Source organism: Lasioglossum baleicum, chromosome 8 (assembly GCF_051020765.1).
Source record: "Lasioglossum baleicum chromosome 8, iyLasBale1, whole genome shotgun sequence".
Lineage (NCBI taxonomy): Eukaryota > Metazoa > Arthropoda > Insecta > Hymenoptera > Halictidae > Lasioglossum > Lasioglossum baleicum.
The window spans coordinates 6,011,295-6,028,252 of record NC_134936.1 but is presented as its reverse complement, the minus strand read 5'-3'; the positions used below and the strand labels follow the sequence as shown (position 1 = coordinate 6,028,252).

Here is a 16,958-nt window from a genome sequence, read left to right as displayed (position 1 = left end):
TGCTCTTTTTTTATGTGTGGAAAACAACATATTGACAATAGCATTATGTGATATTTCGTGAAAATGTGGTGACTAATCAATAGATTGTGGATTTTATGCATTTATGGGAAAAATGAGTGGGTACAATTTAAAACTAGAGGGTTATTGTTGCTCGCTCGCTTCGCTCGCTCGCGAGTATGGCTGTTTTTGCTCGCGGGTAGGACTGCTCTTGCGAGAGGGTTAGTGGTACGCATGGCTAGTAGGGCCTGCAGCTATTAATGTTTTTTTTTTTATTTGGTGTGTGACTCTCCAAGAGCCACACAAAGAACTTCCCGATTCGTTAGTTGCAGTATATTATTATCATTATTTAGTACGTTTTAATAAGATTATACGTTTTCAGGGAAATTCAATAGTTTTCTACTTATCATATTGTTTGCTTAAACGAACATCGTAGGCTCGTTGCTCGCTTGGTTCCTTGTTATAGCGTACTAATGTTGCAAAATAAATTGTCTTAATTAGTTTTTCGCAAACGATACAACTTCTCATTATCCGGGTTTGCAGTATTGATCTTGGTTTTCTTCGATACTGTTAATTTAAATTGTCCCAAAATATATAAACCGCTCAATTTTGAAACTCTGCTCAGTGCTACATACAACATTTGTTAAGTTCGTTTTTCTGATGTTTTAAAATTTTAACATACTTTTCTCATATGTTTGTCCCTGACTTTTATGAATCGTAATCGCTTCAGCAGGAACCACTGGAAATTGACTACGTGTGATTTGATATTTTTCCTCACTCGACATATTTACATGATTCGAGATTTTTATTATTGGTGTTAAATTTTGATGAATATTTGCATTTTTCATATAATCACGATAACGAGTTCTTACTTTCACTCCTACTCTGGCCAATTGAAAATCTAACCACAATATAGACGGAATTTTAGTATTTTCTTGAAAAGTAATAAATTTTAATATTCCGCATGTGTGTGTGCTCCATTAACCAATCCGTTTTCAACATCAATGTTATTAATAATTATCATATAGTTTATATTAATTTTCAATTTAATCTCAGTTAATAATTCGTTTTGAACTGATTGTTTTTTTAAAGATTGTAATATAAATTTTTTTTGTACTTTCATCGATATTCTTTGGAAATGTATTCTTGGGAGTAGAGATGATTAACTCACTCTTGCATTGGGATAATTTTCGATTATTGTAAGCGGAAACATTAGCGTAAGGTACAAAAAAAAAATTTTTTTTAAATTTTAAAACAATGAAAAAAAAATTTTTTGTGTAATTACGTTTGTTTCTTCGGTGGAAACTTTCCGTTCTCTCGTATAAATTGCATTGTTGAATGAACTCCTTTCGAAAAAAAACTACTGGACCAATATGGACCAAAATCTAATCAACTCTAAGTTACGACGGGGCACATCGATTGCATCATTCATCATTCTGGTCGCGTTGTTAATTTTTCAGAAAACGTTAACGAAAAATTTGATACCGTAGAAACGGACATACATACGCACACACATCCACACACACATACGAACATTTTGCTGAAAATAGTCTAGAATGACTGCAATGACCATGAAACGTGCAGATCTGCTAAAAAATCGATTTTCGATATTCGGGGTCATTACAATAACTTCCCTATAAAATCGGGAAGTTAATTAAAACAGTAGAAAGATTTCAATGATTTAAGAGTGCAAATCCGTTTTTTTCAGCTTGTTAACATTATTGAAGTAAGAATAATTTATGTGGCTCCAGTCAATTGCAATTGATCCAAGCAATTTTTATTGTGCATAAAGATCTGCAATCAACGTACTATTCGTTGATAGTAAAAAGAACTACAAAATAGAGATGACAATCTTGTAAATGAAGCATGTGAGTGACCAAAAAATTCAATTTCTACAATAATACAATCAAGAAACGTGTGATTCCTTGATCAATAAGGAATGGTTGAGGTTGTTTAACGTTACTGTTCAAAAACGGACATTTCACATGCTGCAGCCTGTTATAATTGCGAGGGACAAATTATTTTTCACAACACAGATCTGTATGGTTTTGTGCAGTGTCTTACTTTATTGTGAGCGTACAAGCATTAAAGTTTATTCGCCTGGATTAGAAGTAGGAAGAGTTTTTGAAAGATTCTTTTGTTAAAGGTACACCTGGCTTCCAGAGGATGAGGAGTCAACGAAATTGGAAGGTCCTCGACCTGTACTGCCGCCAGCGCCACCGCCGCCCACTACTCAAGCTCCGAAAACGAAGCACGTGAGCTTCGCCAGGTCGCACACTCTCACGTCCTTTGACGTTCCAAGGAGTAGAAGTCCCCCGAGACCGCAGAACCAAGAACGGCTCATAGATTCCCAACCAACGATGCAAAATGCGATGCTCCCTTCGTCTTTACCTTTGATGCACCCCTACGCTCCCAGTGAGCCACGCGTTGTTGTCCTCGGTGAGTATCCTCTCCAACGGCATCGTCCGACGGCATCAAACAAATTTCCACGGTCAATTTACCGCGCCTACGATCATTAGCGATCAAATTTAACACGTACGTACCCACGAATCCGAATCGATTTCTCCACCCGTTGCCGTGACCTTATGCATGTAGACGAGAGACGTAATAACCATCGGTACCCCGAGCGCGTTCCGGCATGATCAAATATCCATAAACCGGAATTATGGGGGAGGTTACCAACAGACAAATTTCGCAGTTAATATTAATGTGTGGATGTTCAGGAACGTCAGAATAATACACAAACGTGTTCCTTCTGGAGAGGTCAAATGTACGCAGGTGTACTACATTGTACAGGGTGTTCCCAACATTATGGTACTAGGTCATACAGAAAGTTCGTAGCCTAACAATGAAATGATGAGTCAAAATATATTTATTCAATACATTTTTTCCAGCGATTTTCCAATTAATTTACCCCATCTCTGAAATGATTTTCCTCGAGACCTCTAAAATATTTAGTTACGGCTGCTATAACTTCATTTGATGAAAAATGCCTGCCACGCAAGTGGGCCATCTGGGGGGTGCGGCGGATGCTATGCACCGGGGCCCCGCGATTGAGACGGCCCCAACACGATCAAGAACTAAAATAATGTAATTTTTCTGAACTAATTAATGTATTAGCAAAAACAAAATCACGCATTAAATAAACATACATTAATAATATACAGGGTGAGTCCGAAGAAATAAACCACTTAAATATCTACGTTACTTTTCGTTGTACAAAAAAACATCTTAGGGCAAAGTTACACTGTTTGAAGGGCCACATGTAACGGTGTAAGGGAAACATTTTCGAGGTCATTTTTTAATGAGATTTCAAGATCATCGATATTTCTTTTAATGGAATGAAGTATTTTGTAATACATCAATCGATGCAACTGGACATTCGTTATAAAAAAGTACTAACCCATGTATGTCAAAAAGTTAGTAGTTCACGAGATATTTCAATTTATATAACTCTAAAACACCATTACTGTCGTACTAACACGTTTGTTACGAGCCAGGGCCGCGAGAAGCACGTGTGGCCGGCGAAGGGTTATAAACCCAGGAATATGGTATCAATTTGTTAGTTAAGGTACACGGACGAACCCAATGCGAAATTGGGGAGCCGCTAGGAATGTAGACAGTGAGGACGAACCTGACGCGAAATCAGGGAGCCTCTAGGAATGGAATCAGACGCAGACGAACCTGATGCGAAATCAGGGAGCTGCTGGGAAGGTGAAACTTCGTGAACGAACCCAATGCGAAATTGGGGAGTCACTAGGAAATGACGCGCAGACGAACCCGATGCTAAACCGGGGAGCTGCTAGGAGGTTGTAGAATAGCGCGGACGAACCCAATGCGAGATTGGGGAGCCGCTGGGAGGTTGGATGAAAGCACAGACGAACCTGATGCGAAATCAGGGAGCTGTTAGGATGCGGACGAACCTGATGCGAAATCAGGGAGCCGCTAGGATGGTATAGTTTTCGTGGACGAACCCAATGAGAAATTGGGGAGCCACCAGGTAGGAAAAATCTCTATTTGATAATTGGTAAGGCGCGAACGAACCTGATGCGAAATCAGGGAGTCGCTAGGATAGTTAGTAGACCTCGTAACTTATACAATCTAAATGATACAACCCGAGCGGTAAGGTTGTATCGTGTGGGAACGTTCAATTACTATATAAGGATTTTGGACGATAATTATAGGTTCAATGAACTTGCTCTAATTACCAATAACACAAATATATTCTACTTATAAAATTCTGTAGTACAAGTGTGTATGTGTCGCGATTGGAAATGAGAGGAAAAGATATGAAATGTGAAAGAAAGAATTTACCTAAACTACGGTGCTCGGTTTTCACGCACTGGCAATGCGGGGGACTCGGAAACAACTTCAACACTGACCAATAGACTATAAACCGAACAAACGGAATCTATAATGTTAGACTTTGATCCGAAAGGTACCTTAGCCCGATCTCGTTAGAAGTTAACTTTCCGAAATGCAGCACGACGTGACGCGATACGTGTCTACTGCAGTACTAACCCACGAGAGTGAGAATCTAAGGGTTTATATACCCCTACAATGAATGGAATACTTTGTTCATTATCTAATCGCGCTTAGAGATTAGGGCTTAGGGCCAGACTCTCATTTTTGTCACTTCTAACGAGATCGGAGCCAGGGCTCGGTCCTAAATCAAAGGGTTCGAAAGGTTATCTAGGACGCTTCCCGCCAGAGACGATCTGGAAGAGATTTCCGTGAGGAACGAACGGAATGTATTCTCTATCCGTAACACGTTACACAAGTAAGTAAACGCTAACAGCAATTTCAATATCAATGTCAATTTTTCAATTTCAACATCAATTTCAATATCAACTCTTCAACTTCATTTTCAACTTCAATTTTACCATTTCAACTTTAATTTCAACTTCAATTTCAATATCAACCCTTCAACTTCAATTTCAATTTTTCAATTACAACGTCAATTTCTCAATTTCCACGTCAATTTTCCAATTTCAATTCGTTAATTTCAACTCTTCAATTTCAATTTCAACATCAATTTTTCCATTTCAACTTCAATTTCAATATCAACTCTTCAACTTCATTTTCAATTTCAATTTTTCCATTTCAACTTTAATTTCAACTTCAATTTTAACTCTCCCATTTCAACTTCAATTTCTACTCTCTCATTTCAACTTCAATTTTTCAATTTCATTTCGTTAATTTCAACTCTTCAATTTCAACGTCAGTTTGAATATCAACCCTTCAACTTCAACTTCATTTTCAACTTCAATTTTACCATTTCAACTTCAATTTCAATATCAACTCTTCAACTTCATTTTCAATTTCAATTTTTCCATTTCAACTTCAATTTCAATATCAACTCTTCAACTTCATTTTCAATTTCAATTTTTCCATTTCAACTTTAATTTCAACTTCAATTTTAACTCTCCCACTTCAACTTCAATTTCACCTCTTCCATTTCAACTTCAATTTCTACTCTCTCATTTCAACTTCAATTTTTCAATTTCATTTCGTTAATTTCAACTCTTCAATTTCAACGTCAGTTTGAATATCAACTCTTCAACTTCAACTTCAACTCTTCAATTTAAATTTTTCAATTTCAACGTCAATTTTTCAATTCCAACTTCAATTTTTCAATTTCAATCCGTTAATTTCAAATCTTCAATTTCATTTGCAACGTCAGTTTTTCAATTTCAATTTCAACTCTTCACAAAATTTACACTACCAAGTAAACGCTAACGTTTTAGTACGACAGTAATGGTGTTTTAGAGTTATTTAAATTGAAATATCTCCTGAACTACTAACTTTTCGACATACATGGGTTAGTACTTTTTTATAACGAATGTCCAGCTGCATCGATTGATGTATTAAAAAATACTTCATTCCATTTAAAAAAAAATCGATGACCTTGAAATCTTGTAAAAAATGACCTTGAACATTTTTTTCCCTTACACCGTTATATGTGGCCCTTCGAACAGTGTAACTTTGTCCTAAGAGGTTTTTTTGTACAACGAAAAGTAACGGAGATATTTAGGTGTTCTGTTTCTTCGGACTCACCCTGTATGTTCGTGTTTGTAAACTTTTTTTTTACTTTACAAAAAATTTATGGCCCCAAATGGTTTCTTGCACCCAGGCCTCTTTGTAGAGAAGGCTGGCCCTGCTGCCACGTAGGAATTTTTTGAGGTTTGCGAACAAATGGAAGTCAGAGTGAGTCAGGTCTGGCGCATATGGTGGATGCTGCAACAATTCATAGCGTAACTCCTTCAATTTGGCCATTGCAAGAACACCTTTGTTAGCCGATGCATTGTCCTCGTGAAAAATAACTTTCTTCTCCGTTAAGCCAGGTCTTTTCTCCCGAATTTGTGCATCCAGTTGATCCAAAAGGTTCGAGTAATACTCTCCTGTTATTGTTTTCCTGGTTTGAAGGTAATCAATTAACAAACTTCCTTTCTCATCCCAAAAAACGGACGCCATGACATTCTTTGTCGATTCTGACCACTTTGGCTGCTTTGGAGCTGAACAACCGGGCTCGGTCAACTCTGCGGTTTGTTGTTGCAATGCAAGATCGTAGTGGGAAACTTCGTTTTATTTTCTTGCAAACGATCCAAATGTTGTTGAGAACATTTCACGCGAACGCGGTTTTGATCGGAATTTAACGAATGCGGCAACCATCTTGTTAATAGCTATTTCATACCTAATTCATTAGTTAAGATCTCGTGAACTGATTCAGTTTAGATGCATGTGGCCTCAGCTAAATCAACCACAGTTAGTCTGCGATCTTCCAAAACCAAATCATGGACATGATCAATCATTTCTGAAGTGGTGTTGCAGTTCTTGGACGTCCTGAACGTGGATCATTATTAATGTCTGTACGACCCTGTTGAAATAGAGCTGTTTTTTACCATTGCATATGATGGAGCACTGTCCCCTAACACATTCACCATATCATCAAAAATTTCCTTTCCGCTTAATCCTTTTTATATAAATATTCAATGACTGCGCGATTTTTCAAGTTCTCTATTCTTCTAACCAAAGCAAACACGTCTACTTTAATCAGCTGCCCGAAGCAAGCTATATGAAAGATCGATTTGGAATGTATGGTACGTTCACATATCAAGGACGGATGTTTTCAACAACGACATGTTTTTGCTGCTACCAATATCATCTATGTGTCAGGCTACGAACTTTCTGAATGACCTAGTACAAGCGGGTGGTGATTGTACATGCAGAAATAAGTCGGAAGAAGGAATAATATTTTTCTGTTGCCTCATTTTCGAGATAATCCAGCTTGAAAATGCAGCGGATGCGCCTGCTATTGGTAGACTGCGGATTTTTATGCATTTGTGGCTTCCAAAAATTTTCAAAAAATCCTAGAGCATGAAGTTTGACAGAATTTAATACGATTTTTATTTCCTCCCGACCTGCGAAGGCTACTACCACCGAAAATAACATTTCATTTAATTCCACTCTCTTGAAATTCGTCTACAAAAATTGCAGATTATATAAACATCCGCAGTCTCGCTCTTAGATAGGAATCGTTCAACGCATCTAATCATGACCAACCAATTCGGAATCGAGTACACCGGTGTGAACCACTGCTAATCCAATTATGGAACTTCGTTATTTTTCATTATTTTTTGGGGGGACTTTCGCCAACTTATTTGGGACATTCTTCTGATTAAAATAAGACCAAACACGATATAATTTAAACTGTATTTGGTGGTTTAATTGACGATGAAAGTCTCGGGCGCGAGGAAGGACAGGGCATGGGAAAGAAAGAGACGCGGAGTGTCGCCAGCCGTCGGCACAGTTCAAAGGCCCGCGCGTGGTCTCTCTTTACACGCGCTGAGATCAACGCAAACGAATCCCTTCGAGGTTTTTGCGTCGATAGAGACATTACTGTAGAACGGAACTAGTTCAGAACTTATACGAAAAAATCCTTCAATGTGTGTCAGGTACATTATGCAGGTTGTCCCAAAAACTTTGTACTTCCTTGATTGAAGATGTGATTCTTGAAGTCATTTAAAGCAACTTTTTCATTTGCAAAAATGTTCTCCACGGTTTTTGATACGGAGATATTAACGAAAACCACGGACGAATCACAGTGCGGTTACAGCAGACAGGCGATAGGTCCCGCTGAGCGTGATGTTGGCATTGGCCGAGCGGGAATCCGTCCGCTGTAGTCGCGTTCTGATTGGTCCGTGTTTTTCCTCAATATCTCCTGAATAAAGCTGCAGAGAACATTTTCGCAAAGGAAAAAGTTATTTCAATCGACCTTGGGAATCACCCCGCTCAAGGAAGTACAACATTTCTGGGACACCCTGTATCATTCAAAGAAATTGCAGTGTGGCATTCGTAATTGTTTAGAACGCAAAGAAAGATGGCTAAAAAACCAGCCACGTGGACACCTGAGAATTACGACTTAGCCAGAGAGATGGACCACTTTGAGGATAGCTGTAAAAAAAGCACACAGTAGGACAAATTGCGACAGTAGCAGGAGGTAATGCAAATGTAAGAAACGCGTTGCAAAAAGGACGGAAGCCTTTAAGAGAACGGGGAGCTTTTGAAGGAGCAGCCGTTAACGAATTACCATAAAAAGGCGCAACTACATTCTAGAGAACAAGAACTACACAGTGAAGTAAGTGATATTAATGAGAAGCGCTATGTAGTGGAATGTTCGATCCCCTGATCTCACAAGTGTTATTAGAAATTCTTTTGGGGGATATTCGAGGGATTCTGGGGGATACTGGCGTGAGAAATTTATGCAAACGATAAGCAATTTAACACGTCGATTACCACAGCACCACTAACACCGACAAAATGGCCCCCGATACCACGCTAAATTCGTCTTATAACCGCATTCTTGCTCTTCGTGCGAATAAAAATTCTGTAAACATGTTCTAATATAGTTGTCTACGGTGTCCACACAGATAGACCATTATTTTCCATATTAGTTTTGACGGAATTGACACAGTTTAATAAGACAAACGTATGTACATACAAGAAACAAACCAAGGTATCAAGGAGGACAATTGAGGGAACAAAATAAACGACAATAACGATATTATAACTTTACATAACATACATGATCTAATGAACATGCATTTTGTTTTTTTTTCGTCGTTTACTGCTGCAGCTAACAAGTTTCAAGCTATTAGTCCAGTCAACGAAAAGTTGTAGAGGGAAATGGAAGGAACACAATTTTTAACTTTGGGTCTTTGTTTGGACTAGTTAGGAGGTAAACATCTCGCATAGTCTCCGAGATATCCGCGCTCAAAGTTCACTTTGGTATTATTTGTTCGAGTTAGTGTTTCTGCTTCAATTTCAATTTCAACACTTCAATTTCAACTCTTCAATTTCAACACTCCAATTTCAACTTGAATTTCAATTTCAACTTCACTTTTTCAGTTTCAACATCAATTTCTCAATTTCAACTTCAATTTCTCAATTTCAACATCAATTTTTCGGTTTTATCTTCAATTTCAAAACTTCATTTTCAACTTCAATTTCAATTTCAACTTTAATTTTTCCCTTTCAACTTCAATGTTTCGATTTTATCTTCAGTCTCAAAACTTCATTTTCAACTTCAATTTCAATTTTAATTTTTCAAATTCAACTTCACTTTCAACTTCAATTTTTCATTGTCAATATCAATTTTTCAATTTCAACTACAAGTTTTCAATTTCCACTTCATTTTTTAAGTTTCAACATCAATGTCTCAATTTCAACATCAAGTTTTCAATTTGAACTTCAATTTCTCAGTTTCAACATCAATTACTCAAATTCAACTTCAATTTTTCAATTTCAACTTCAAATTTAGGAATCTCATGTGGGTACAACGTAAGACACGGCAAAAGTTAAATTTAAAAAGTAAACATAACCTAACTGAATAAAATTAATATGATTTCGTTTCGACCGAACGATTATGTAAATTTTACTGAATTTGTATCTAATAAGGAACACAATTTTGTCAATAACTTACTTTCAAGATTAACTACCAAAAACATATGCAGAAAATTATAAGAAACTTGAAATACACTTACTTGATGACAAGATTTATAATGAGGCTGGTTTGTGGCAGACGTTATGGCATACGTAAAGCAACTTGGTTGACTCAGATGTATATTTGGTTGCCGTTATATGTTGTCACCGTAGTTCGTTCAAAATTCAAGTGGTACGACTTAAGCACTGGTACGGCTTGAGCAACCTTACCTTATGTACCTCATTGCAATGTTGACCAATATTTTATGAAACATTCAGTATGCATAAAACACAATGCAAAAAACGCAATTTTTTAAATTATCGTTACAGGCTCGGATAAAGAAGTTGAAGAAACAATTTTAAAAATTTTGTATGATCCCTAGCAATTGCAATCTAAACACATTTTTGTTTACTCATTCCATATAGCAAACTAGTCGGTCTAACATCTTAAAAATATTCAAGTCCATTGGTTCAATTTGAACAAAGTTATGCGATTTCAAAATCTTTTAATCCTCTTCATATATTGAGAAAGAAAATAAATATCTTTTTCACTCCAGTTTGCTGCAACTCGGGAACATTTTTAATGCGACCGTTATAAATAAACAACCTTATAAAAAAATGTCTATTTTGAGACAGAAGTTTGCTACTTCAGAAAAAAGCGTGCGAGAAATCCTACCTTTTGCTGATCTCACAATCGTAATTCACAGGTCAATTTTCACGTATTCACGCTCTTTCAGAGAGCCGACTCTAGGTTGACTTTTCAACGAGACACGTAGCCTCGGTCGTTCTTCAAAAGCACGTACACATTTCCTCTCTTAGTAAATAGATCCTCACTGAACTAAGAATGCTCTTTGAAAAGGTGTTGCTATACAGGCGGTAGGCAGACGTCTCTTCTCTTAAAGTCACGCATTATGGCATCAAGTTAAAGCATTCATGAGATTCACGCCTCGAAATTTTATAGACCAGTATTTTTAACACACATTGCTTGTATTTTATCCAGTCGTTATGCTATCTAGCACACATGCAAATCGTTTATTTTATTATAATCTGCAGAATGGTTCGCCAGAATTTTTTGTTAGTGTTTCCATTAATTTAGGAGATATTTTAAAGATATTTTAATTTTAATAATAAATCACATGATTCTCTTGTTCATGTGTAGTAATTCTATTTTCAGAGAACGTTGAATTAATTATTAACTATAATTAACTAATGTAAGACAATTTAAGACATTAACTCTGAAAATACTATTACGATTTATTATAAGTTGACTCCGGATCTTTATGCAAAATAAAAGACACAGTACTTTCGTAAAGTTTTTTAATGTTTTCAATATTTCAAATTGCACGCACTCACTTTTGGCACAAATGCGTAAAATCCGGAGTCTAATTAGAAGAATTAGACTTGGTGCAATTGAAAATAATAAAGAAATTAGAAGCATCTAAGAACGTCTCGATATATTATTTTCAATTTATTACGATCATTATGAAAAAGAAAGATTGCAATATGTCTTCTGTTTCTTGCAATAATCCCAAACAATTTTTATCTTACATAGGCATCCACAGTCAAATTATAACTTGTAATTATTGTTCATAGTCAGCACTTCTAGCTCTAAAATTAGATAAAATGTTAGTCTAAAATTAGGTGAAAGTCGTAATTAAAGTGGCCATTAAGGAAAGAAATACTTTCCCTAATAATATAATTAATGACTTTTCTTTCCGCGGGAGTTCAATTGCCTCGTCATTCAACGGAATTGATTACCCGAGAACTGTGCCCCCAATTAGTTCGAATAATCGAGGTTCCGCTGCACCACGTCAAAAGAAACGACCGCCTTTTTTCGATTGCACTGGCATACAGTCTGCAGATTATATCGGTCCTGTTCAAGCATCATCTTCTTGCCCGGTAGTCGGTTGTTAGCTCAATATCAGCAACCAAATTGGCAATATAGGCGAGGCCAGATATTGAATTCGTGTAGGACACGATATCGTCTTACAGTAGTTTCATGGCTCGGATAGTAGACTTAATTCGCAAGATGTGCGAGGCCGAATCACTAAAAGCATTGCAGTTGCTTCCGAAATTAATTTCCAAGGAACGGTGGCACGACGAGTCATATTTAGTCCAGTCAATGTATGCTCATAAGGGGGGCGTAGAGGGAAATGGAAGGAACACAATTTTTAACCTTGAGACTTTGTTTGGACTAGTTAGGAGATAAACATACTAAAAGTCCATACTCCTAGGAGGTGAGCGGACTACGAGGGGGGCACGTAGAAGTGACCTTTTTTGGTTTTCTCTCGGAAACTATGCGTCCTAGCGATAAGACCATTCCATACAAAATTAAAGCTGACAAAATGTGCTACAAGATTGATTGCATTCAGTTTTTCGCTATCTCGCATAGTTTCCGAGATATCCGCGATCAAAGTTGACTAATTGTGAAAAAGAAATTTTTGCCTCACGTTTTTTGCCTTACTTGGCTAGCTAACTCTTCAGCACAATTAGTGAACTGTGAGCGCGGATATCTCGGAGACTATGCGAGATAGCAAAAAACTGAATCAAATCAATCCTGTGGCACATTTTGTCAGCTTTAATTTTGTATGGAATAGTCTTATCGTTAGGACGCATAGTTTCCGAGATATACGCGGAAAACCGAAAAAGGTGACTTCTATACGTGCCTCGTAGACCGCTCACCTCCTAGGAGTATGGACTTTTAGTATGTTTACCTCCTCACTAGTCCAACCAAAGACCCAAAGTTAAAAATTGTCTTCCTTACATTTCCGTCTACAACTTTTCGTTGACTGGATTAATTTCTGGGGGCATTTCTTCACCGAAGGGAAGAAATCCTTCCTCTCTCTTGCCTTTTTAATAGAAAAATTAAGCACTCGGCATTACGTACATTAAAGTGAAGTAGGAGCTCATTACTGAGGCACAAAAATCACTGTGAATGTCCCTAATGCTACGGTGTGAATTACAACTGCGATGAGACACGAGATTCGCTTCAGCCTAACGTTTTAGGTTAGGTATCCATTCGAAACTCGTACACTCCTGGTCATAAGTCTTAGGACAGTGATTATATTTGTATTTAACTCTGTAAAAATGAAATAATCGTTGAAGGATGCGAACAAATTTTTCTTTATTTAAAGGTTTAAATGTCAAGGAAAGCATGCAAGAAGAACTGATTCCACACACTTTAAATCAGAATAACTTTTATATGAACGACTGCAATTTCTCTGTAAGGCTAGAAGAATTAGTTTAGTAAATAACGTCTACTAAATAAGTTGGAGAAATGCATTTGGTCGGAATCGTGAAAAACAATAGTAAAAATTGATTTTTACGCCTTTTTTTAGCTGAGCCAATAACGAAAATTTGAAAGATGTGTTTGGACAACTTGTATAAATTATATTCATTGAAATTGGTTAACTGCTTTACGAATTATAAACGATCAAAAGTGGTAAAAAGGCCGAAAATCTGAAAAACTACAATTTTCACCACTTTTGATAGTTTATAATTCGCAAATCAATTAACTAATTTCAATGAAATTTCCAGAGCGTATATAATTTATACCAGGCACATCTTTTGAATTTTCGTTATTGGCCCAGCTAAAAAAGTTGTAAAAATAAATTTTTACTATTGTTTTTCACAATTCCGTCCAAGAGCATTGTTTCAACATATTTTTTACACATCATTTACTAAACTAATTCTTCTAGCCTTACAGAGAAATTGAAGTCGTTTGGTCCATTCATAAAAAAGTTGTTCTGGTTTAAAGTGTGTCGAATCAGTTATGCTCCGTACTGTATTTTATTTTTATCGAAGAATCCGCCACGTTTCTTTATTACAGTTTCCACTATTCTTGGCATCCGTCTGATCAATTTTTTCATACTTTCTGTTGTTATATTATTCAATTCTCGTTCTAAAATATTCCGTAAATGTCTTTTCGAAGTAGAGCAAAAGTTTCATTTCGTACCATAATTTTTCTATGGGGTTGAAATCTGGTGATCGGGGTGGCCATTTTATAATTTTTAATGAATTATTACATTGAAGTTGATTCAAGTATGTAATTTGTACATATTTTTGACGTGTGTTTTGGATCATTATCATTATATTTATATTAAGTAGTTAATGCAGTTAAAGGTTCATAATCTATACGAATTACATACCAGAATTATACTAAAAACCAGAGGTGTCTCAATTCTAGATAAAGAGTATTATAGATAAAAAAATAAGAAGAAATGGCAAAAATTAAATCGAAAAGTAAATGAAAGAAACAACACAAATAAGAAGCAAACTAAAATGAAGTGAAAACTTACGAAACAAAGAAAGAACGGAGATTTTAGAAATAAAAAGAAAGAAGAATTGAGGAAGTCAAAGGAATTTACATTGTAAATGCAACTGTGAAATGTTGCGATTTTTGCAATGCTTGTAATTTAAAACTGCTTCGAACAAAAGATAGTAAATATCACAAAAATATTTGTTAAAAAAGAATGAGTTTAGTTATTCATGTGATATACTACGGTGGTAAAATTGATATAAGGGTTATTCATTTAAAATGTATCCATAAAAAAGTATTTGCTACTGTACTAAGGAGTGTTTATAGTGTGTTTCGCTACGCTCGTATACATAGTTCGAATTCTAATCCGCAGTAAGGGGTGCGCAGTAATTGGTACATGGCTGTTTGTCGCCCGCAGTAATGCGTACAAAATTTTATCGATTTTAGTTTTGAATATTTTCTTATGTTGTTATGTTTTGAGAGCCACGAATTTGATTTGTATTCAGAACACATCTTTTTCCACAAAATTCCTACACATATTATTATTTCACGATAAATTAGGAATAATATTAAAATAAAGTGCAGAGATTTCTTATTTTGATGAACGTACAGATTCGATCGCAGAACGAAAATGCGCCATATTTACTCAGATTTCGTAAGAGGTTTGGACAAATGTGCCACATTGTTCGACAAAGAATATCTTTTTCTTTCGTACAACAACCCCCCCGGCGAAGTCTCCATTAATCAGTCGCGTCTTAGTTTATTACTGTTAATCTGTTCTCTCGCCGTGATACGCAGCGGGAACAGACGAAACGAGGAAGATGAAATAAATGACGGAAGTTTCGAAGGTTATATGGAACTGCTCAATCTTCCGTATGACGTAGGAAACTTGCGAAACACATTACTTTTCTCGTCGCTCGAATAGAGGGAAACAATGTATTTAGAGGTGTGAAAGTGGCATCCAACAGACAATTGAATTCAATTCGATTAGAGGCAGGATAATTAATCTTTGCGATCGGTGCAAGTGCGCATCTTAATACAATAATACCTAGTGGTTAATTCCCTATCGGAGGCGGCCTCTTCGCCGTCCTGGATATGTGACATATACTATGCAGTGCTAATGCACGGAGCAACTCAATAGGCATCTACAAAGCCAATCCTCCCATTATCCTAATATTCCCTTTACCCTTCTCTCGACTATTTACCATATGCTGCTGTGCGGTCGCTCCTCGTGACAGGTACGCCTATTCCATAACTGTGTTCCACCATTTACATAATTCAATTCAATCCAATTTCAACCTCAATTTTTCGGTTTCATCTTCAATTTTTGAGTTTCAACATCAATTTCTCATTTTCAACATCAATTTTTCAATTTTAACTTCAATTTTTCAGTTTCAACATCAATTTCTCAAATGCAACTTCAATTTTTCAATTTCAACTTCAAATGCGCGTAGAAGGTCCCCCTTTTCAGTATTCCGCTTATATCTCGGAAATTATGCGTTCTAGCGATAAGATCATTCTATACAAAATTAAAGCTGACAAAACGTGCTATAAGATTGATTCCATTCAGTTTTTCGCTATCTCGCATAGTTTCCGAGATATCCTCGCTCAAAGTTCACTAATTGTGCTGAAGAGTTAGGTAGTAAAAGAAGGCAAAAAACGTGAGACAAACATTTCTTTTTCACAATTAGTGAACTTATTTACCATATGGTGCTGTGCGGTCGCTCCTCGTGACAGATACGGCTATTCCATAACTGTGTTTCGCCATTTAATTGCAGCATTTTGATTCTGCTACTTACAGTGGGTGGAAAAAGTATTAGGACACCCTTAGAAAACGAATTGCCATTTAAAATTGGACCGAAAGGCCTGAGTTTTTTTTGAGATGGGAAAAGGATTAACCCTTAGCACTCGAGTGGTGACTCAGAGAGAGAGAGAGAAAGTCACCACTAAAAATTGTTGTGCCATTATTCAAATTATTGTTTATATTATTAACCCTCGGACAACGGACGATTTTTATTACCACGTTACCATGCTTATATTAGCTTTCCGTGTCGATGTTGTCGTTGTCGTATGCGCTAAATCTTGTAATCGAATTTTAACCAACTTCCCGATGAGTTAGAGACTTGAAAATTTAAACATAACTCAGAACTGGATGACAATGCAATATGCAAAAACAAATTTTAAATAAAACTGTGCGTCTAGGAGAAAAAATATTGTGATATTAACCGTCACACCTCGCCACGTTACGCTCGGTAGTACGTCATCGCGTTCAGCGATCCCCACTCCGCGCGCCAGCGCTCCCTACTCCACTCCGATTCATCCCCAATACACTGACCCATTTCGCACCGAAGCAGCTCAGTGTGGTGTTCCGTTCATTCAGTTCCATTTCGTACAGTTTCGGACTCCGTAAAGAGACGTCGTCTCTCGGAGTCATCCCCTCATTCTATCTCGCATATTTCCATATCTTGCGTTTCTATGTATATCATACAAGTCATACCAGTATTAGTATATCTTGCATTCCATTTAAAAAAGACTAAAAAGTAGAAAATAAAAAATGTATGAAAAAAAGCTATTTAAAACCCACGCTTATAGTAAAATGCACTAAAAAGGTGAAAATAATTTTTTTCCTGGTTCTCCCAAAAATTTAATATAAATTTAAATAAAATCATGACATTAGTGACTATAAAAATAAAAGCGTGGAGCGCTAAACTATATCATTGAC

At 36.5% G+C, this 16,958-nt stretch overlaps 1 protein-coding gene across 6 annotated transcripts in view; it reads left to right on the top strand.

Annotated features, from left to right (window-relative positions):
- The window catches only part of LOC143211394 (uncharacterized), a 347,400-nt gene that overhangs the window by 57,785 nt on the left and 272,657 nt on the right, over positions 1-16,958 (top strand). For all 6 annotated transcript variants that reach the window (XM_076429033.1, XM_076429034.1, XM_076429035.1 and 3 more), the window contains one exon: positions 2,144-2,436. In XM_076429033.1, coding sequence (XP_076285148.1) covers positions 2,144-2,436 — 293 coding nt within the window. The remainder of the gene's footprint in view (positions 1-2,143; positions 2,437-16,958) is intronic.